Here is a 24,188-nt window from a genome sequence, read left to right as displayed (position 1 = left end):
AGTAAGAAGCAAGGAAATTAAGGAAATTAGTGTAGTGTAAAAAAAAGTTAATAAAGTGTTAATCATAGTAAAGCAGAGTGGTTTCCTTTATTGTGGTTGCTGAACTCCCAAACAATTGGAATTCTAGTGAGACACTAAGTTTAAAGAATCTTTCCACAGCTTTACTTGACAGCAAGGGACAAAGGGACAGGCGCCCGTCGCTCCCAAGAAATAAGCGCGCCTAGTTAAATACTAGGCTGGACTTGGGGCGACCTGTGCCCTAATATAAGACGATCACAAAGGACACCAGTTGTGGAAGGGTTGCAGAGGCGGCTTTGTGGATCGTGTCTTTCATTTGGTTCCACGATGCTTCCACATTCGTAATGTTCGGTAATCGTGTGAGTGAGATCCTTTCTTCTTTCTCCCCCCCAAATCACCACTATTTAATGCGCGATGGGCCAGTGCGTTCTTCACGCCGTTTCATCGGTGGCTTAATTCGCAAGACGGTAATCAATGGCCGATGTTGAGGTGCTATGGCCTCATAGGGAACGGCTTTGCAATCAGTGACCGTCAATGTCGTCGTCTTATGAGAATATAGTCGATTCGCGTTTTCCTGTTCCCACTATAAAATGTAGGAAGATGAGAAAATCGTTTGATGAACCATATATATTCGTAAGTACAAGGTCATGGGTATCCGCAAAATCGACTATACGCTCACCACCCTCATTGCGGGCTCCGAACCCCTTTCCCCCACCGTCTGCTTTTTCACCCACATGACCATTAAAGTCGCCGGCAATGAAAATATAGTCGTCAGCAGGGACGTGACAAGCTTTTCCCTCGAAAAGTTGCCAGAAGGCATCTTTCTCGGCAGTTTGACCTGTGTGTGGTGAGTATGCAGTGAAGACGTGAATAGTGCGACTAGCTGATATAATGATGAGCTTCATCAGTCGATCATCAAATGGTCTGACTCCTTTAATGCATCAAGGAAACCCTCTGAGATGGCAATGCCAGCACCATATTGAGTGTGTGGGCTACCAAAATAGAGAAGTTTATAGCCATTTTCACCGCGGGTTTTTTGCAGAGCGCAGATATCAATGCGCCATTTCCGAAGGGCTCTTGCGAATTTCCTCGGTATTTCCAGTTAGAGTACCAACATTTAGCGTATTTGTTTTGTTCGGACTAACTTGCTTACGTCCTTACGTCGACTGAGGTGGACACCCTAGCATTTCTCCAAGGGTTGTGACTCAACCCGATCATCATGTTTGTAACGACATTGTATACATGTATAATGGAAAAACTCCAACTATACTCTATTTATCTCTTTCCTGATCTCAGCATTTTATTTTTGATTTACTGAGGATAGTACAAAGTACATTGCCTTAAACCCTCCTCCTATACCTGAGCTTGGGAAAGTACTAAAAAGTATTGTTAAAAGAGAAAACAACTATTTTAAAGCATCCGAACCTGTGATTTCGTTTATTGATTTGCATTGAAAACTAATAAAGAATCTTGTTTTCTATTGAAAAAATGGATATATTTTGACAGAACTGATATCAAACGAAAAGATCATTTGTAACTGAAACCTAACATTTTTTTCTAAATTGGGATTTCCAAAAGTATAGAAAGTCTCTCAGACTAACGGTAGACGACGTCACAAGGCTATTATTAAAAATTAAGGTACTATCCGAGGAGCTCTAAATCTTTTGCGAGTGAAATTCACCCAGAGATGGAGCTGCCAAGATACCCTACCCCAATATAGGGCTGATGTAACAGCGTTGCAGGAAGTGCGTTGGACAGGGACCGGTTTCGTGCAGAATAGCCACTACACCATAAATTATAGTGGCCATCCAGTAAACCATGTGCTCGGAGTAGGTTTCTTAGTCAGCCAAAAAATGAAACCTGCTATTAGCGGCTTTCAAAACATAAGCGAACGGCTATGCACTCTGCGAGGAAAATTAAGAAATATAAGCCTCGTTAATGTTCATACCTGCTGAGGAGACTGCAGAGTCCGAGAAGGATACCTTCTACGAGGCAGTAGAACGAACCCTCGGAGCCTATCACAAGCATAATATCAAAATCATACTTGGGGATTTTAACAGCCAAGTAGGGAAGGAACCCGTATTCATGCGATACGCTGGCTCCTATAGCTTACAACAAAATATAAATGATAACGGAATGCGGATTATCCAATTAGTAGTATCACACCAAGTGATTGTTGGAAGTACCTGGTTTGCGCGGAAATCGGTCCACAAACAAACGTGGGCCTCTCCTCGCGGGACCATTTTCAACCAAATTGACCCCTTGTTAATCGAACGCCACCTCTTAGCCTTGATGAATGTCAGAACAGATAGGGGGGCCAATATAGACTCGGATCACTATCTCGTTGGCAGGGTGATCCAAGCTCGAATAATAACACCACCCAGAATCACCTCTGACAATCAGGTGAGAGTTAATACTGAAGCCATACGCAGCACAGCCCTTCTGTGACACCTATAAGAGGGAAATGGATGCCGCAATAACCTCAGTCAACGAAGATTCTGGAGATGAAGAATCAACAAACGATCTTCACAATCACCTGAAAAACGTTTTCATAAATATGGCCCCAGCCGCATGAAAAGTCGGGACGCCTGGTTTGAAGATGAATGTAAGCTAGCAACGGAACGGGAGAATGCCGCATACCGAGCAACTTTGGAGAACCATCAGGTCTATGAACTCGAAAAGTGCAGGGAACAACCGCACCAGACGCGCAAGTTTTACCAACAAGTCAGCAGGATGAAGCCTTATACACCTCGATGCTCATCCTGGCGGGACAAAGAGGGAAATTTGATTTCCGACAGAATGGGCAGGCGATCAGATTTTCTCTGTGCGGCAAGCGATGGAAAAAATGTTGCAATATAGACAACAGTTGCACCATATATTCATCGACTTTAAAGCCGCATATGATAGCATAGCCAGAGTAAAACTGTACACGGCCATGAGAGAATTCGGTATTCCGACGAAATTAATAAAACTGACTAGGCTGACCCTGACCAATGTCCGAGGCCAGATAAAAGCAGCATGATTGCTCTCTCGACCATTCGACATCAACAACGGTCTACGACAAGGGGATGCCCTGTCATGGCTCCTCTTTAACCTAGCCCTCGAAAAAGTAATCCGTGATGCTGAGGTAAATGCAAGAGGTACGATCCTCTTGAAGTCCACCCAACTACTGGCCTATGCTGACGATATCGACATCATGGGGAGAACCACCCGAGACGTACAAACTGCCTTCATCCAGATCGAGCAGGCGGCGGGAGATCATGGGCTACACATCAATGAAGGCAAGACAAAATATATGGTGGCAACGTCAGCATCGAAAACGAACCAGCCAACAACATCAAACCGCACTGTCAGACAGGAAGAATAAGGATAGGAGAATACAACTTTGAGACCGTTGATAATTTCTCCTATCTAGGGTCGAAAATCACAACCGATAACAGCTACGATGAGGAAATCCGCGCACGGTTGTTGCCAGCCAACAGAGCCTATTTCAGCTTACAAAAACTGTTTCGCTCGAAACGTCTTACTATAGGGTCAAAGCTCTTACTCTACAAGACAATGATCTTGCCAGTCCTCATGTATTCCTCGGAGACTTTGGTTCTTAGCAAGAAGAATTGCGAACTCTTCGCCGCGTTCGAGGCAAGAATCCTCCGAAAAATTTTTGGCCCCTACATGAGGATGGACGATTCCGTAGCCTACATAACGACGAAATTTATAAGCGATACCATGACCGTCAGGTTGTGGATAAAATCTGGCTCAAGAGGTTACGGTGGGCGGGTCACTTAATCCGTATGGATGAGGATGATACAGCCTAAGGGCAATATCTATGGTAGAAAAAGAAGACGAGGAAGGCCTTGCCTAAGATGGAGCGATGGCATAGGTCAGGACGCCAGACAGCTTTTAGGGATATCGCATTAGTGGATGTCTGGTGTTCCTTATTAATGCAGGCCTAGACCGGTTGTTGCGCCATTGATGATTATTATGGAAAACTCTAATCGTGTTTTACAACACAGAGAGGCAGAGAGAATTATTGGGATCTTGGATGAGAGATCCGAAAGGTGCTCGTAGATAATAAATAGATAGAGTGGATGAAAAGAAATTACGTCCCGTTTAATACTAACTTTTCCAGTCCAGGTTTCAATCCAATCAAAAATGTTTTTTGTTATGCAAATGGCCGGCAGTATTTAGCGTTAAATTAAAAACTTTTTTATTAATTTAGAATCTTTTATATTTACTTACCATGCGTTTTGCTTTTACTTCATGGTAATAAAAAACTGTCTGCGGCTAAGCAAATTTCGCGCACTGTATAAACCCGGTTAATAACTCTATGCAAACATTTTATTGACAATAATTACGAAACATTTATTTATATTCGATTCCTGTTTATAATACCACAGACATTGTTCTAATTCCGAAACTGTACTGAGTCTTAGGGGTAACCTGAGGCCCGTTAATACCCCGTTTGGGTACTTGCACTGACAAAGAGTCTACAGGGTAAATCCTACCTGTTAAAATTTTCTTCCACTCATTCATTGAAACTGAAACATAAATCGCTAAATACGCACTAAATCGAAAACAAGAAAATGCTTTACGTGAAAAGATAATAGCGAGAGTATAGCGAGTCAACCACTCCGCGTTGGTCATTTTTAGAGAATAGACTCCCCTATATGGCGTGGCCTGCAATACAATTTTCGTCCCTCCTTAATGTGTGATCTTTTCACTGCCACTTCCTCCTTCCGATGATAGTGCTTATAAGTGCCAGGCTTCTGCGCCGGCCAACTTCTTGGATTGAGATAGTGCCAGGCCAGCGTATTCCGATGATACGATGCAGACAGGCATTCACGGGGCTTGGCGCTTTTGAGTATCAGTGGGGTTCACTTTCCAGTTACTACTCCCAAATAGCAACACAGAAAGGATACTTGCGCAGAACAGTCTCAACTTGATCCTGGTTTTGATATAACTGAGATTCCACATTTTAAACAGGGCAGCCAAAGGAGATTTAACGCTATTCATGCGTCGGGCAACATCCAGTTCGGCACCACCCTCGGCAGGAACTAAGCTTCCAAGATATACAAATTGATCGTTGCCTTCGATACTCTGCTCATTAATGCAGCTAGAGAGAGTGGGACTGGGAACCGTGGTTTCGTTGCACTTCAGTTTCAGTCCACCTCTACTTGCCTCTCCTTCCAAATCCGAGGGTACGAGTATATAACCCAGTGAGAAAATAAACAGATGTCATGATCTTAGCCGAAGTGTTTGAGAAAAGGTATCGTGATCCATTGAACTCCTCCACGTCCTCCGGACAAGATAGTATAAACAGCGTCACCGATATCAAGAAGAATTAATATGGCTGTGAAGATGCATCACTAGCGGACTCCGCTTTGGACCTCCTCAGAGATTTTGCCTTGGCTCAGCACGTGACATTTTGCAACATCATATGTCACTCTGCTAATAGTTACGTCGGAATGCATCTTCTGCGTATAGTACGGCAGATATACTCTCTGTTCACGCTATCGAAAGCTTTCTGAGAATCGAGGCAGAGCAGGTGCTCCGCGCAAAATGATTCATAAAGTGTTGATGTGGTCAATACAGAAGGATCCAGAGCGGAAATCAGCCCGTCCTCTGTCGATCAAACCTTCAAGATGTGTTTTGATGTGTTTCCAGATTATTTAGCCATTATCTTGACCATTGACTCCAGCGAACACACACGTACCTCTCTCCCCCAAACTATCGCACTAAAAACTTTTGCCCTTCTTTGGAATATTAATGATCACCCCCTTCTTCAGCTTCTTGAGATTAGGATTCCCGAGTTTTCCATATGATTGGAAGCAGCAGATCTGTAGTAGCAGCGGGTGCTTATGGTAGGCTCTGTTCTGAACAATGTGCCAATGACAAGGCGATGGAAGCTGCAGAAATCCATGAACTCCATGTTTCCTTATCACATGTCTGAGCAAGGTGTCGATCAGCTTTGAGAAGCGTATCCTGAACTACGGGCAATTACTTTAAAAAACATCCCTCTCCACTATATTTGAAGTTTCCCTTGGGGCGTAGCATTGTACAATTGTGATGCTTCTTAACCTGGACCGGAGTCTTGCAGCTAGAAGCCTGCCAGAAACCGGGTCCTAGGTCAAGAGGGTGCGCCTTGAGGCAGCTGTTAGAAGCAGCGCGAAACCGGATTCGCGTCTGTTACTACTTGGTTTTCCAAAGTACAAAAGCACATTTCCATTAGTCCAGCAAGAGGGAAACGATTACTTTCTAGAGTCCCACCATCTTACTAAGCAGAATTTCCAGCTTATATCGTTAGAATTCCCACTGGAGTTGGAGAAAGCGGCCATTCTGGGGACTCTTGCTACCGTTATCGAGGAGCGCACATTTCATAAATCAATCACAATTCGTTTCCGATAGCGTGAGGTCAGTCCCTATCGAAGGGGTTGTTGACGCCTCGGTAGCAATAAGTTTCCAAAATTTGCAGACGGCTAGCCCACAAATTTCTATCCCTTTTAGTCACCTCTTCCGGCAAGCAGGGAAGACTTTGAGAGTATTCTTAAGCCTCAATTCATAGCGCGTTAATTCGAAATGCTTTACGTGAAAAAACAAGACTTTTTGTAAATGAGTTCTTTGGCACTTCTGCACCAGCAAATGCAGCAGTTCTGCTTTCTGTTACATATAGGTTGGCCAAATCAATCTACACTATGTTAGAGTCTTTCCCTTTATGCTGTCAACAACGCTGAAAGAGACCAGGATCCATTTTTTCAGTTTAATAAAGTTTTTTACGATGAAATATCCACAAAATCGGGAGCCCGTGTCCTGATGTCAAAATTAGTAGAAGCAACTACGCTGAAATAATTCTGCATATAGGACCTCTTCGATCACGTTCTATTGTGATGCTGTGATTGTGGCATTTGCAATATACATTACAGCAGTCAGCATACTGTGCAGACAAGCGTTCCCTAGTGATATCGTAAAGTTGTATTCTATTTCTATTACTTAGTTTATGATATATCATCAAGGATGCTGGGATGAAAGCAAACCAGTGATCTTTTGTCACATCATCTTTTTTCGATCAAAAAAATGGTACGAGTTAAATCTTGCTGTTGTTGTAGCAACTTGTAGTTGCTATCCTTCCTCAACTTAACCTGTAATTTTCGAAATATTTCAAGGCTAGAATATGGAGGCAGGATGAGTATGCTATACTAGAAAGGCTAGTGAGAAAAGTGAATATCGATGAATTGCAAAAAGTAAGTAATCCATTTGTTCCACTGAATGTTAGATTCCTTTTAACATTTTAAGGACATATAACCCCTCCACCCCTACAACATTTTATCTCTTAGGGAGTATTAATTTGATGCGAAAAGAAGAATTTTAACCTTCCATACGTGTGTTAATGATAGTAGACTTAATTTGAGCAGGCATCGTAGCGGAGAGTATTTCAGAGCCAAGATACTATACGCATGGACCACGAAACTTTTTCCAAATTTTTCGGTTATATAGCTTCTGAGAACGGGCCCTTGAAGTAACTGACCCTTTTCTGACCCCTGTACTGCTGCTCTTTGCAATCTATGTCAAAACTAAAACCTTCTTTAGGAACGCCACATAACAATATGCGAAAAATGCTGCACCCCTCTTTTAGGTGTATGAAGAATCAATCAGTGCTATTAACGGTTAGCTAGAGAGTTCTGATCTGACACTTTCGTCCGAAAAAACAGAAGGGGTCTCCATCAGTGAGCGCCATAAATTAAGTTATGTCCGCATTCAAATTGGGGTTTTTATCATCACTTCCAAGCCAGCCATCAAATGCTTGGGAGTGGTGAAATTCGCAAAGCTCAGCTATTAGCAAAACATGCAGTATGTTAACGACAGAACATCCGCTGCAAGTACGGCCCTGCAACGAATGATACCGAACGTGGGCTGGCCACGGCATACTTCGAGGTTGCTTATACTCAGGGTGGTGAGCTCAAATTTTAGCTAACACTCATAAATTAAGTGCAGTCTAACGAGGGACAACCCTAAAAGTGTGCTCTGCCTTAGGACTATCTCAGTTGATGCAGCACGCCACCTCGAGAATGATGCCTCATCTTGGTATCTGAGATGACAAGTATATGTATCTAATGCGAAGCTATCCTCTCCTTTACTGCAGACAAAGAAAGACGCCGAAAGGAAGAGATCTGTAAACAGATGGTAGAACATTTGGAACGCTCGGAAAAGGGTCAATGGACACACAGGCTCCCCTGCCATCAAGATGTGGTTGGCGAAACGGTACGGTGGGATTAAGTATAATCTTACCCAGTTTCTCATAGGAAACGGTAGATATCGCCAATACCTGTACATGTTTGAACTGGATGACTCACTCGATTGTCCAAGCGGCGATGAAGCCGTAGGGGACCCTGAGCACGTATTCTTCCACTGTCCAAGATTTGTGGAAGAACCGAAGAACCTTGAGGAGACTCTAGGATAGAAGCTCCATGGTCACATATATCCAGAGCAAATTGCGAATGGCAGAGGAGACAAAAAAAACGCGGTTGAGTACGCCCCACAGAAAAAAAGGTGACATTGGAAAAAATCTTAATAAATATGAAGCCTTGTTAAAGTCCAGGAACTCTCAGCGATAATATAAGAGGCTCGTAAGAAGCGCTACTGCTTCAAAACATATTGCGAGGAACTAGAAGGTGAAAGATGAGTCAAGCAGGTTGGACTCTCGTAGAAGACCGGATGATACTTCACAAACTCCAGAGCTGAGAGAGTGCAGATTCCCTTGGAAACACATCATTCGGGCAGAAGCGGGAGGGGAAGAATCAACGGTTTCTGCGAACCTTTCAAGACGAAGGTATTGCTAAATAAAGTGGACCACTTTCAGATCGATGGTTGCCATCCATAAGGTTCATATCACTAGATTGCGTAGCTTACTAATATAAAGCTGGTCATAATTAATTTAATAGCATTTAATTATATTCCACTCTCTTTATAATCAGAAACATGTTATTTCATTGCTCAAACTGGATTCACTCTGAGAACGGCACTTGTATACCTCCTTGAATGTTCGAGAACGAATACTTTGCTAGAAAACAACTTTGATGTCGGAACGTCTTCCGGAATTCCGAGCCACATGTAGTCAGGTATTCTAACTAAATATTGGCCCCAGTCTTATACAGTTTTTGTACCGTCGCTGAATATAGCAAACCCAAATAATGCCACATACTCTTCTAGAGCAAAATAAGCATCATGCGCGTTACAAGCCAGTCAACAATTACGATTGAATAACAAGCATTTGAGGGTCATATGTAGCTTATTGTTGTGACACCTAACAAAGAACGCAATTGGGAAACCTCTGCCTCTGCAACGAATGCTCTCTAAACGAGGGGATGCAGATAGTCTTCCATTATTTCACTTCATTAACAATGCAAATTGAGTAGTCGAATTACTCTCCGCTGGTAATTTATCATAAATGAAGTTTGCTGCAACGGAATAATTAACACTCACATTTCCTACACAATAATTCAATAAACATAAGGTGATTTCCCACGTTATTTTAAACCAAGAAAAATTTTTTAATTTTAATTTTTAAGATGACTTGAAAGCTACGCATATTTGACATCGAACACCGCAAATCCATTAAAATTAAACTGCCAACCATGGGATTTTAAAAGGCGCATGTTTGAGGATAATTAATTCTCACATTTCAGAAATATTCAGATACTTACCTAGTCACGCTCAGTGGCGCAAAGGACATATCTGCGGATCCAGATAGCAAATCTCCAATAATCCCGTTCCATTCCACTAGATGGGAAGAAAGGAGAACATTTTTCATTATTAGAGGCAACTTTCAAAGTCTCGGTGGCATGTCATCACAGATAAATTCACCTAATCGGATTTAAATAGAAATCACTTCAAATATTTACCATTTCGTCTCTCCTGGTTCAATCTGCGCCGCACTCCCTCGCCCATTGCATGTTTTTTCGTATTCGGGTTCTTAGACGGTGCCGTATACGACTGTCTAATGGCTTCGTACTCCACAGGATATTCACCCACTTCTTCCTTGCTGTCCTCCTCGTTCAAGTTCAAATTCGTATTCAAATTTGACTTTCGTTCGAAGCTGGCTGAACCAAAGAGATTTTAATTGATCACATGAATAAAGCGCGAATAAAAAAGTGGCATGCAAAGTGGAAAATTCTTGGCAAATTGATAAGGATCTTAAGCAGAATCGGATAAGATGAATGGTTGGAGGATGAAAGAGTTGCAATTACCGCTATAGTAATTAGATCCCCCTAAAGGGGCCTGCTGCCGGTTTGCCGATTGTTCCTTATAGAAGTGTTGTTCGTGCTTTTCGCTCCAGTGAGCCTGGCCCTTCCGCTGGAAATGCAAATCTCCTGATCGAAAAAAGGCAGAGTGGCTGTTGTATCGCGTCCCAAAGAGTTCATCGTGAACGACGTAAAGATGGAATTCGAAATTCAATTCCATCGCAATATTCTCTAAAAGGTCCATGGTTAGACCGTAACAACATTTTGTCCTGGAATAAAATTAATGCCTTTCATTGCTTGGAGTATTGGTATCGATATCTGGTACAATTCAATAAGTACTTCGAAATCTCGCTCGAAGGAAGAAAGGATAAAAAAGAAAATACGTTAAGAAACACAAAAGGGAGAAAATAAATTAGATTTCAAGCGATCAATTACATATACATACATAAAATGATAATGTCTCCACTTCTAAGTTTGTCATAAAGGGTTAACTTATATCGCAAGCGTCACTGATTGCAAGGAAATTTTTATTGTCATTGGATGTAGGATACCAGTCGCTATGAATGAGCACCTTAGTCAAATCAGGTAATTATCCCGGGTGGGTTCAATGCTGACTACACTACCTCCTAGTGTATCGTTTTGGCCTTGAATGAAGTGCTTTAGCAGACTTCAAGGTCTTTTAGCTAGGCTACGTACACATTAATATGAAATGAAACGCTTAATTAAGGGGGTCATCCCGTGTGTCAAGTCCGCGGAATCGATTTTTTTTGGCATCAATTGTATCTAGATATAGTGTAGAATATATAGGCAAAGTAATTTTTTGATATTCGGAGTCGTTCGGAAATTATAGTATTAAACACGTAATAAGTCACATGCCAGATTTATGTCGATTGCCGTAATAAAGCGCGGTCCGAATGACGTTCGAATGACGTCACTAAAAGGACAAGAATTTAAGCCAAGGCATGTGATTCTTCAAGAAACCTAAAGTTTATGGACTAGGTATAGCCGATTAATGACCAGTTTGGATTTTATGGTTAAAAATCACATTCTTCTTTTTAAATGCGTTTTTCTCGAAATTGCATGTTGAAAATCTGGTGCACCATAGCCCAAAATCTATCCAACAAAATTCTTTAAAATTTTCACGACTTGCTCAGAACATATTTCTTCGGTCCGCAAACTAGGATAATTACGATTCATTCAGTAGTCTTTTTTATTTAAAGTTTAACATGGTACCAAAAATTTAGCTTTTAATATTTTTTAATAATCCTAGTTCGCCTAGTTCGCGATGACCTCCTTAAAGGATGCAACAACTTAACAACTTAAGGGACTCTGTAATCATTTACCACTAAATCATGCCTATTTAATTTTTTTTGCATTCTCTAAACTTCTGCACAGTATACAACAAACCCCCATTTTTTTTTTTAATTTACGAAACCCTGACTTTATACAATAGGTAGATACAGCAAAACGATGCGCTTCACATAACAAAGCAGAAATGGGAATAGAATTATACCAGAAAATTTTTGAAAATAATCTACAATAATCATTCATATTTATCGATTCGAAGTATTACCTGAAGCAAAAAAATTATGATATCAAAAAAGGTGGTGTGTTGCAACAAATACAATAGATTAAAGGATATTCTCTTTTTTAAGTCTAGTTCTAGTCAAAAAATACCAATCTACTCAGTCTCACCATTTTGAAGCCACAAGTTAACTGATTCTGCCCACCATACGTGACGATTGCATGTATTTAGCCAGTTTTTAACTCCATATTGGCTAACCTACAGACATTCTGTTTTCTATTGAACCAAAATAGGCTACTTTTCCCGACCATAGAATCGAATATCAAAAATTTTAAATTTTTAGTACGAAAAGGCAGGTTATTTCCGGGGTTATTTTCGGAGATGAACGATTTTGTACTAGTCGGCCAACTACGACAAAACCTGATATTACTTCGTTTCGGTTTCTTTTCGAAAGTAAGAGTACCTATTTAACTGAAAACTACTGAAAAATGAGAAAAACTACAAAGGTATCGATAAACTTCAAAAGGTACTAAATTTAGCACCTTTGGTACAAGAAAGTCAACTCTAACAATCTGCCCTCCTGAAAAACCCCTTTTTTTGTAACTCCGACTCTCCGCTTGAATAAATCCAAGCCAAGAAAGCATCCAAAAGACATCCTTGCATAATGTTAAAATGTCTATCACGCATCTAGACTTACCGTTTGAGGAAGTGTGCAAGTACACCGGTCTTGATCTGCTTCATATTCAAGCTGTTCAAGAGAAATATAAAAAGTATGTCGATATCCGCCGATGGCAATCGAAAACCCAAAATAAGGTCAATATTGAATCTTTACCCAAAGCGCAAATAAGGACCACCCGAAAAAAGCACAGATATCGTTAGATAGGTACATTGTAGTCAACTCCAAACGCATAAGAAACCCTAAGTCTAGTCAGGAGAAAAGTGCCGCAAAAATGGACAAAACCTTACCGGCCAGTAAGTATTCATAGAATCGATTCAACATCATTCGCAATCAAGGCAATGAACATTCTGCCAGAGCGAAGATAGTGGACCTTCTCTTGAGAATGCTAAATTATCCAAGCCTAATCTACTAACGCGAGCGTAACATTTCCACCCTGATTACATCCTTAACTCAAAAGATTGGAAACAAGAACTTCTACTCTGTTCCAACGAAAACCAAAGCAATGTCGATGAGAAAAAATCCAGGTCTGCAGCGAAGGCGGGTATCGTAAAGTCACCAATGACTTTGATTTGCCACTACTACACATTCCAGGTTAGAAATAGCAAAAGGCTAGTAATAGTAATTAAAGGAAATGGACCTAAAGCTCACTCGATTTCTGAAACGCTCTTAGAAAAAGGCTTTCAGATTAAATCGGTATACTACATAATGTAAGGAACCGATTCAGAGTACCACAACCTCTCAGCAAAGGTGAATCGCATCCCATTTTTACTTGTGGAACCTTCTGCATCAGATGATAAGAGTTGAAGCACTGATGAAATGAAAAAGTCCTTTACAATATTTTAATTGTCATCAAGTTGGACACATCCCACAGTTAAATGCCCATTAGGTAAGAAAGATTTATCTACCAAAACCCGCGGTAACTGTGGTAACAACTACACTTACAATTACAGGAGATATCCTGTGTACGTTGAACTGAGACAACTATCCCGACCACCAACCAAAAGACCCTTAAATGGCAATAGAAACTCAAATGGTTCCTATGCTCCGAACAGACCCAGTCGACCTAGTCTTATGCTGGTGCTGTGAAATCCAATCGTCCCGAATCGACACAGCTTGCCAAATCCGCTCCTAATCTAGAATCTATAATACTCCAGCTCATTTAAAACATGAACCAATTTACGGCATCAATGCAAAACATGATGCTAGAACTAATGGGAAACCAAACCCTTCTCGTAAAAACTATCTCACCGACAAATACAATTTTATGATACCCGGCTACAAATTCTACAATACTAAGCACCCAGATGGAAAAGATCGTGGAGGTTTAGAAATCCTCATTCAAAAGCGTATAAGGCACTGCGTCATGGAACATTATTGCTAAGGACTATGTGCAAGCGACATCTATATCCGTAATGGAATGCGGAGATCCTGTCACAATTTCTGCATACAGTCCTTCGAGATTTACCATATCAACAGAAAAGTTAGAACGCTTTCTCAACACGCCTGCCTGTAGGTTTATTGTAGTCCGAAAAGTCAATGCCAAATGCACGCATTGGGGCTCGAGACCACATTGACGAAATATGAACTCAATTTATTTTCGAGCGGCCAGCCAATCTACTGGCCAACTGATCGCCGAAAAATACCAAGAGGTCGACAGGAGATTTTTTATTAAAAAAATAACTTCCACCTTAAGAATGTCAAATATCAAAGCAGTGGCCAAGGAGTATCCTTTACCCCTGTTTTATTTGATGTCTGCTGCAGATTTACCCACAAATGAGCGCCTAGTTACTTCTACCTTCACTGACGATACGGCGATACTCTGCACACATTTCAATCGTAATATTGCATCTCGAGAATCACATAAAAGAGGTTGAGTAATGGTTGGCCCGTTGGAAAGTAAACTAAACAAAGTGTAGTCATGTCACCTTTACATTAAAGAAATGAATATATCCTCCAGTTGAGTTCACTCTAAGGAGGTAAAACACTAGTACCTAGGAGTCTACCTATACAGCAGGAACATATTGAGACAAAGAAAATTCAGATCAACTCAATAAATTGTTCAAGCTTAAGTCTGCTCGCATATCCAAATTCGAAATCCCTCAAAGAATGCACTTTAAAATATTGACAAGCAAAACAAATACCTGTCTGCACTTTAAATGTTGGCACCCTAACTGGAAAGACCGAGGTACTTGGAAGGGTCCTTCGAAAAAAGTGGATTGATATCTACATTCTGCAAGAAACCCGATGATCGCGTGCGAAAAGCTGCGACATAGAAGGCGAACGCGGTGAAAATAGATATAAACTTCTCTATTTTGGTAGCCTACATACACACTCAGTACGGTGTTGGCATTGCCATCTCGGAGGGTTTCCGTGATACCATTAAAAAAGTCAAACGATTTGATGATCGGCTGGTGAAGTTCACCATTATATCAGCTGATCGCACTATTCACTTCTTCACCGCGTGCGCACAGACAGGTCCGCCTGATGCCGAGAAAGTTACCTTCTGGCAACTTCTCGATGAAAAGACTTGTAACGTGCTTGTGGATAACTATATCATCATTACCGGCGACCTTACTGGTCATGTGAGTGAAAAAACAGACGGTAACGGGTGCAATGAGGGAAAGGAGTTTGGAGCGCGCAATGAAGATGGCGATCGTATAATCGATTTTGCGGACACTCATCAACTTGTACTTATGAATATATGGTCCATCAAACGATTGTCTCATATTCCTACATTTGATAGTGGGAACAGTAAAGCGCAAATCAACTACATTCTCATACGACGCCAACGTTTTACCACTGTCACTGATTGCAAAGTCGTTCCCTATGAGACCATTGCACCTCAACATCAGGCATTGATTGCCTGCTAATCAAACCACCGATAAAATAGCGTGAAGAACGCACTGGACTGCCACGCATTGAGTATTGGCGATTTCGTGAGAAGAAAGGAGTAATGATCTCACTTACGCGGTTACCAACCATTACGAATTTAGAAGCATCGTGGATTCAAATTAAAGACACGATCCACAAAGCGACCTCTACAACCCTCGGGTTCACCAAACCAGGTTAGTGGTACATCAACCGAGATACTTGCCTTTGGTCTAGCGATATTGAAATGTAGATCCGTGAAAAGAAACGTCTCTACCAAAAGTTTCTCGACGATAGAATGCTGACCGGTTGGCAAATTTATAAGAATGTCAACCAGGAAGCAAAGAAAGCGATGGCTGTCATCCGAGCGGTCCATTACAAAAATCTTTACTATAGACTTGACACTCCTAATGACGAAAAAGATCTGTATCGACTTGCGAAAAGCCGAAACGAACACAAACAGTATATCAAACACTTCTGTTGCGTTGATGACAAGAACCGTAATTTGCTTACCAGATGGCGAAAATACTTCGAACAGATTTCAACTAAAGAATTTACCCATTCTCCACTTCTACAACCATTGCCTACATTTGCAGCAGTTCCACCTGTCAGCGCAACTCTGAGGTGGCGGGGAGGAAGGCGGGGCGGCAACTCTGTCGGCTGAACCAAAACCAAGTGGCCGAGGAGAACCTCCACATGGTGGCACCGGGAACCGCTGTATCGCATTGGCTTGCCGGCCGTGATGCAGTAGGCGAATGCTCCAAAGCTTAATTAGGGTGATCAGACCCGAGTCTGCACAGGGACTCATTTGAAGTGGCTTCGGCCACGAAACTTTACCAGGGGTATACTGGTACCATGGGAACCAGGGTAGCCCCTGGACTCACACACTTCGGGAGAATTCCTGTCGTATATGAGTACAGCTCGGTTGTTTGCAGTTGGCCCCCTAGTGGAAGCTTCATGGGGGCTGTTGGTGATGCTCAAGCGAGAAGAGACCTTCGGGCTCGACGTGGTGTTGCATTTCAACAAGAGTGCCATACTCCTTAGTTCGGTAGAGATTTAGGTAGGTCTTGCATCCACCAGTATGAATGTTAAGCCATGTACTTACATAGACTGGTACCGTTGTTGCTTGTCACAGCGGGGCTCTGATTGTGGTCCCAAAATCAATCCGTGTCTTAAGAAGACCGTAGGATTAAGTCTCCACGACAGGTGCCTACGTTAAAACCCCAAGGACTTAACTGTCAGCGCAACTGAAGTCTAGCAAAGCAACAGGACCTGACGACATCGCATCCGAGCTCTAGAAGCGTGGAATGATCGCTTCACGCAACACGGTCTCAGATTAAATCTGAATAAAACTGAGTTTTTGACGACCTATCCACAGGAAACAGGCACAATCACTGCCAGCGGCAGTGACCTGCTTAGAACTCAGTGATTTAAATATGGAGAACTGCGTTATGAAATTGCTTCACGCACTAACGCAATCTGGATGAAGTGGAGTTCCACAACTGGTGTTCTTTGTGATCGACGTATGAACGAGTGTCTCAAATCTAAAGTTTACCGCAATGTCGTCCGTCCTATTGCTCTCTATACTTACTGTTGGCCGACTAAAAAAGGCAATGAAAAGCGTCTTGCGATAATAGAGACGAAGATGTTGCGTTGGACTAGTGGCGTGAGACGTCTTGATTACATCCGAAATGAGAATATTCGCGATCGATAGGGAGTGGCACCGGCTGTGAAAAAAATGCGGGAGAGGCGTCTTCGATGGTATGGTCACGAAATTCGCGCTAACGAGAATTCACTTGCCAAAATTGTTCTGAACATCGAAGTGGTAAGCGACCAAAAGGCCAGCCGAAACGACTCGGCTTTATGTGTTGGATGAGGATCTAAAAGCCAAACCAAATAACGAAACCGATCACGACGAGTCGACCCCGCTTGTGAACGGGGAAAGGCTGATTAAAAAGAAGAAGAAACTAAAATAATTGGCTGCTAACTACTTTATATTCCCAAATGCTGACTCAGGATGAAGACTGATTAAATTAAAGATTTAATAATTTTTTGTTATTTTGTATGTGGTAGAAAAGTCAAAAAATAAATGTAGTGCAATAAAAAAGAACCATTGCAGATAAGATCTTAGTTGGTTTGTAACTTTCAGACAACAGTTAAAATGAGTGCCACGCACGTAAAACAGTTTGAATTTATGTTTCTGTATTTACACACGCATGGGCCAGAAATGTCGGTTCTGCGGCTTCGTTATATTGTTACTGTACGGTTTGATTCAATTCAAGCTCTGCTAAAGTGAAACCTCTGGTGTCGCATATCGTTCTAAAGCGGTAAAACCTTTTCTAAGTTAGAACCTGGCTGAAATTCTTTTTTGCCAATATAGTGTTTACTGACCAATCCTCTATCTGAGGAGTGAGTACCCACATCCGAGCATGATCGTTACATAGAAAACCAAACATCTAGCGCACCGTTAAACATCAAGTTAGGATCCACGCCACGATGTTTCATTTATTTCAACATTGCACGGTATATAATGACATAACATCAGCCTCGCGCTCTAACCACTGAGCTATCCGGACACCAATTGTTTTATTGGTTCCTTCAAGTGCAGTCACAATGTGACCCCCCTCCCCGCCGGGTTGTTCATTAACATTCCCGGTCATCTTTTCTGGGGGCCAAGGGATCAACTCTTGCACAATCTTGCCATCGGGCTATACGAAACAGATTACGTCAGATCATAAGCAGGTGGATGAGTAAACGATAGAATATCAAAATCCACCACCACTTTCTACTCTGATCTAATGCTAGAAGCAGTCTAAATAATACTAAAATTTGAAGTCCCGCACTACAAGGTACCGAAATGATTAAATAATATCAGAATAATTCTAAATAGTTTTTTGGAATAACATAAATACTGGTTCAGCACTCACATGTACATCGAATGATCATAAGAACTAGTTTCCTCTTGCGGCGGGCTTTTCATTCCATGTTCCATGGCGTCCTCCTCAAAACGATCACGTGTCTCTATAGCGTTAAACATTAACGTCAAATTATGCGGGGCACTTGGTGAAAGCCTATGACAAGGTAGACCTCTAAGACATAATCCGTCCTCATCCAATTCTGATTGCATCACAAATGGCGGCGCTAAAGACGTAACTATCCGAAAAATAGTTTTTGACTGCACCGAAAGACCTTTAGCAAAGAAAGAAAGCAAATTCATTGTTATTACCAGGTTTTGCAAAGGTGGAGTGGTTTTCAATTTTAGTAGCATCTAAATTCCAAAATTTCGTCCTCCTCTATGCACTTAAATATCAACAAAGATAGCTTCAAAATTTATTGAAACCGATGCGTTCCTGTACACTGAGGTCATGTTTATGTGCAGTCACTTTTCTGTGCACATCCGCGTATTCAATTCGGAGTTTCCATTATATTCAAACTGTCCTCCAGCTAGTTTGCGCTCAAGGCTGGTTGCTTAAGCACCGTTAGCTTCAATACATTACCATATAAACCCTTTCATCCTACTGCATATTAGCACACTGTACCCCGCTAGGTCCCTTTACCGTGCAACCTTCGTGCAGTTATCACAATTTGAAATACTCACCGGATACAACGATATCGCCTCCCGGCCAAACAATAGTGTCTAATTGCACATTAGTTCCGGATATAGATCCTACGTGTCGCCATTTGGTTGCGCCAGCCTCCGATAACCGCGCCTTGTGGGAACGACCATGTGTCGACACATCGCTCCCGTACAGCTTCCCCTTCTTCACGCTGTCGTCAGGAACCAAGTTCAGCAACTCGAAGTTCGTTGTTAGCGGCTTTTCCAGGCTCCCGTCGAAAAGTTTCCGACCGGAGAGTGCAGATGTAGTGGCCTCCTTTAGCGCCCTGGAAGTAGTTGCGGAAATTGGAAGTTTATTATGTGAAGCGAGCAGCGAAGTAAGTGGGATTTAACGGTGAAGTCAAGTAAGCTAAGGATTATGGGAACATAATACGAATATTTGCTGATGGGAACGTATGGACACGACGTTTCACAAAGTCGAATATAGTAACATGAAAAATGTAAGTGAGGAATCTCCGGGAAGCCAAGTTCTTGCTTACGATATTGTCACAGAATCCGAAGGACAGAATAAAAATAAAGTTGTAATTGCAGAGTTTTCAAGAAGCAGTTCGGAAGGAACTATGGCAACCAGAGCAAGCAAGAGTTTCGGGACGATACTCGTATCTATCCTGTGATTATGGAAATGTCAAAAACAGCAATTCCATTATCGGCTACGAAAATTCGTTCTAAATTGTAAATTCCTTGATTTTACGCAGATTCACTACGGAAACGATTATTCTGTGTGCAAAAACGTGGGCTGAAATTTAACAGAAATTAACTTAATGTAGGTTACTGTCTGTTGAAATGAAGCAATTTTCTTTTTAAGGTTTTGTGTGAAACAAAACCTTATTAGAATCGAGACGGTGTCTGTCTGTCCGTCTGTCCGTCTGTCTGTCTGTCTGTCTGTATGTCTGTCTGTCTGTCTGTCATACCCGATTTATTCGGAAACGGCTGGACCGATTGTCACGAAAATTGGTGAGAGTATGTAATCTGGTGATCCCTTTACATGCAGTAAGTGGCGCCATCTTGTGTTAAGTTTAAGGGGGGGCTCCCCGTACATGTGAATGGAGGGTGCAAATTTTTTTTTCACAGAATGTAGCCATGTAGGGTATCAAATGAAAGGTCCCAATTAGTACTTTTCGAATCTGGTTCAATATTTGATATTAGATGAAACATAGGGGAGTTAGGGTTTAAAATATGACCCACAAAAAGTGTAACAGGTATCGTTCTCAGAACCTATCCAACCGAAATATCTGAAAAAAATCACAATGGTGCATCTCTACGAAATCTAGGCCTCAAAATATATCCGGTTCCGATATCTGCACAAATAAAGTTAATAATAGTATATTCCCACATTTTAGAAATTTACCCGGCACCCCCCTTATGTTCATCCCAGAAGTACAAAATTTGGCATGCGTGTAATGAAGAATATAATGCACAGTTTGGTCAAGTTTGAAGAAAATACTTTACAATTTTTTGTGAAAATACTTTACAATTTTTTGTGAATTTCGTTCACTCTACAACCTGCATGACGTCATCATCACATATCAATTCGTCAATATCACAACGAAATGAGTTCTTACGAAATGGGTCGCAGACAATTATTTTGTTTTAGTTTTTTAGTTATTTGTCAACCAGACATGTGTGTATGTAGGTATATAATAGATGCGTGCTAATGAACTTTGCGGGTAGTGCCTAATTCAGTTAGATATAAGATGTAAATCGGAAATATGGGTACGATAAATTTAGATACGTGCATATATGTGTACAGTAGGTAATAGGCAGTTTGTTTGTTTGGGGTGAGCGTGATATCTATGGCTCTAATATGTACGTATGTCTCGTAGTTTGGAAAAATATGAAGGATTATGTTGGATTTGTAGCTATATACCGATAGAAAAATGTGCGTCTCTTACATAAGATGAACACAAAACCTTTATACCCGAAGCGCGAGCTCCCGGTATTCCGACTTGTTTAAAATGTGCATTGAAATTGTCAATATTGGGGAAAATCATTTTTAGTAGTAGCGAGATCGTTTGTACTAGAAGCTATGTCGGACCTTTTTTTGCCATAAACTAAAATCACGTTTCCCTGGTCTTGTACATTTTGGACCTGCACTCGAATAAAATAATATGCCACCGGTAATGTAAAAAAAAAGAAAGACGCCTCGACCCGCTTAGAGCCGCCCGGCGCCAATCGGGGAGTAATTCGACGTTGCGGCGCGACGACAACATCACGCCCACCTGCAGGCAACAGTATTTTCCGAAGCACTTTGGGAAGAATTCCAAAGAGCGTGTAAAGAATTTTCGGAAATGGATTGTTTGCATAGAGCAAGAATTTCCAGCCTCTACCTTCTATCTCAAATTAATGATGATTTTATGTCTCGATTTATTTATTTATTTAATGAGAACAATACACAGAAAACAAATTCCTTATTACGTATTGTCCTCAGAGGGAGAAGCAAGTGAATGGCTTATTTTACGCGTCTTCTTCTTTTTCTTCAGCCTTTGTCCCGTTCACAAGCGGGGTCGGCTCGTCGTGATCGGCTTCGCCATTTGGCTCTATCGAATGCCTGATCTGGGTGCAATCTCGAGGCTTTTAAATCCCCATCTAGCGTATCAAGCCACCGTTGTTTAGGTCTGCCTTTTGGTCGTTTACGATCGACTTTGATGTTCAGACCAATCTTGGCAAGTGCACGAATTGCGTGACCATACCATCCAAGACGCTTCTCTCGCAACTTTTCCACGATCGGTGTAACCCCATAACGATCGCGGATATCCTCATTTCGGATGTGATCAAAACGTCTCACGCCACTAGCCCAACGTAGCATCTTCGTCTCCATTACCGCAAGACGCCGTTCATTGTCTTTTATAGTCGGCCAACACTCAGAACCATAGAGAGCGACTGGACGGACGACATTGCGGTAAATTTTAGATTTGACACGTTCCTTGATACGTCGATCACAAAGAACACCAGTTGTGGAACGTGCGTGAAGCAATTTCATAACGCAGTTGTCCATTAGCTGATAGCGTTGACCCGAGGTATTTAAATCGCTCAGTTCTGGGCAGATCACTGCCAATGACAGTAATTGTGCCTGTTTCATGGGGATCGGTCGTCAAAAACTCAGTTTTGTTTAAATTCAATCTGAGACCGTGTTGCATGAGGCGATCATTCCACTTTTGAACAAGTTGCTCGAGATCATTTTTACTATCAGATGCTAGGAAAACATCATCTGCATAAAGCAGTGTGTAAGGCGCTGGACGTTGGATATCCCGTGTGACGGTGTCCGTAACAAGAACAAAGAGTGGTGAGAGGGCACTTCCTTGATGAACACCAACAGAGACACGAAGCGGTTTTGATACACCCGCCATACCTCGAACTTTACTTTTCGGATCATGATAGAGCAATTGAACCTAGCGCACGAGTTCTTCTGGCACGAAGAGTTGTCGTAAAGCATACCAGATGAGTTCGTGTGGTACACGGTCAAACGCTTTCTCCAGATCCAGAAACGCAATGTAAAGAGGGCGATGCTTCTCACGGTGTTTCTCCATGAGTAACCGCGCAGCGTGTATTGCGTCAGTAGTTCCGCAGTTCTTGACAAATCCGACTTGATTCACGGTTATTTCAACGATTTCGCGAATACGGTTGTCAAGAAGGCGTTCAAAAATCTTCATGGTATGGGAAAGTAACCGGATCGGACGGTAATTTGAACATTCTGCTGGGCTACCTTTCTTTTTCCATATTGGAACAGTGGTACTTTCTTGCCAGTCAGATGGTGTTCTTCCTTCCTGGATAACCCGGTTAAAGAATTCCCTGAGCCACAGTGTTGGGTCCCAGCTCTTCGCTTTCCAGAGCTCAGATGCGATGTCGTCTGGTCCTGTTGCTTTCCCCGATTTCATTTGTTTTATTGCCTCCTCGACTTCAGTTGCGCTGACTGGTGGAACTGCTCCAAATGTCGGCAATGATTGTGGAAGTGAAGGATGAGCAAATTCTTCAGTTGAAATCTGCTCGAAGTATTCTCGCCATCTATCCGTTGCGGCTCGACGATTGGTAAGCAAAGTACCGTTCTTGTCATTAACGTAACAGAAATGTTCGATATCCTGTGTACGTTCATTACGGCTTTTAGCAAGTCGATGCAGATCTCTCTCGCCATCCCGAGTGTCCAGTTTATCGTAAAGATTTTTGAAATCGTTCGCTCGGGTGACAGCGACTGCTTTCTTTGCTTCCCGGTTGGTATTCTTATAAATTTGCCAATTAGCAGGTGTTTTATCGTCGAGAAATTTGTGGTAGAGGCGTTTCTTTTCATTTCAACAGCATCATTCCAAAGCCAAGTATCTCGGTTGATGTACCGCTTACCCGGCTTGTTGACCCCGACGGTTGCAGAGGCCGCTTTGTGGATCGTGTCTTTCATTTGGTTCCATGATTCTTCCACATTCGTAATGGTCGGCAATCGTATGAGTGAGACCGTTTATTCTTTCTTCTCACCAAATCGCCACCATTTAATGCGCGGCGGGCCAGTGCGTTCCTCACGCTGTTTTATCGGTGGTTTAATTCGCAGGACGGCAATCAACGACCTATGTTGAGGTGCTATGGTCTCATAGAGAGCGACTTTGCAATCAGTGACAGTGGTAAAATGTTGGCGTCTTACGAGGATATAGTCGATTTGCGTTTTACTGTTCCGACTATAAAATGTAGGAAGATGAGACAATCGTTTGATGAACCATCTATTCATAAGTACAAGGTCATGTGTGTCCGCAAAATCGATTATACGCTCGCCACCCTCATAGCGCGCTCCGAACCCCTTTCCCCCATGGCACTTGTTACCGTCTGCCTTTTCGCCCACAGGACCATTAAGGTCGCCGGCAATGATTATGTAATCGTCAGCAGGCACCTGACAAGTCTTTTCATCGAGAAATTGCCAAAAGGCATCTTTCTCGGCATCAGGTCTACCTGTCTGTGGTGCATACGCAGTGAAGAAGTGAATACTGCGATCAGCTGCTAAGGAAATAGTGTCAAAGGACTCAAGCTGTAGGGCGTCGTAAGAACGACATAGTCTCGGGATCGGAAAGTGGAGGTAAACCTCGAGCTCCGTGAAGGGTATATCAAAAATGTCCGCACTACGTGTGTTATGAGACGAGGCGATACGGAAAGTAATATCCGAAATGGCGGAGCAGTCCATCAGATAACTGCAAATTTCGAAAAGAGTACACATATCAAGGAAGATACGGCGTTGCTGCAGGTAAGGGATATTGAGGGTACGCAGTCGTGATA

At 42.1% G+C, this 24,188-nt stretch overlaps 1 protein-coding gene across 3 annotated transcripts in view; it reads right to left on the bottom strand.

Moving 5' to 3' along the window:
- Window positions 1-24,188, bottom strand: part of LOC119661346 — a 295,095-nt gene that overhangs the window by 71,361 nt on the left and 199,546 nt on the right. For all 3 annotated transcript variants that reach the window (XM_038070648.1, XM_038070650.1, XM_038070649.1), the window contains 5 exons: window positions 18,924-19,207; window positions 18,253-18,514; window positions 10,260-10,522; window positions 9,915-10,112; window positions 9,717-9,792 (listed from right to left, as the gene is read on the bottom strand). In XM_038070648.1, the coding sequence (XP_037926576.1) occupies window positions 9,717-9,792; window positions 9,915-10,112; window positions 10,260-10,522; window positions 18,253-18,514; window positions 18,924-19,207 (1,083 nt within the window). The remainder of the gene's footprint in view (window positions 1-9,716; window positions 9,793-9,914; window positions 10,113-10,259; window positions 10,523-18,252; window positions 18,515-18,923; window positions 19,208-24,188) is intronic.

Source organism: Hermetia illucens, chromosome 1 (assembly GCF_905115235.1).
Source record: "Hermetia illucens chromosome 1, iHerIll2.2.curated.20191125, whole genome shotgun sequence".
Taxonomy (NCBI): domain Eukaryota; kingdom Metazoa; phylum Arthropoda; class Insecta; order Diptera; family Stratiomyidae; genus Hermetia; species Hermetia illucens.
Note: the sequence above shows the minus strand (reverse complement) of the source record. Positions and strands in the feature narration are given on the sequence as shown.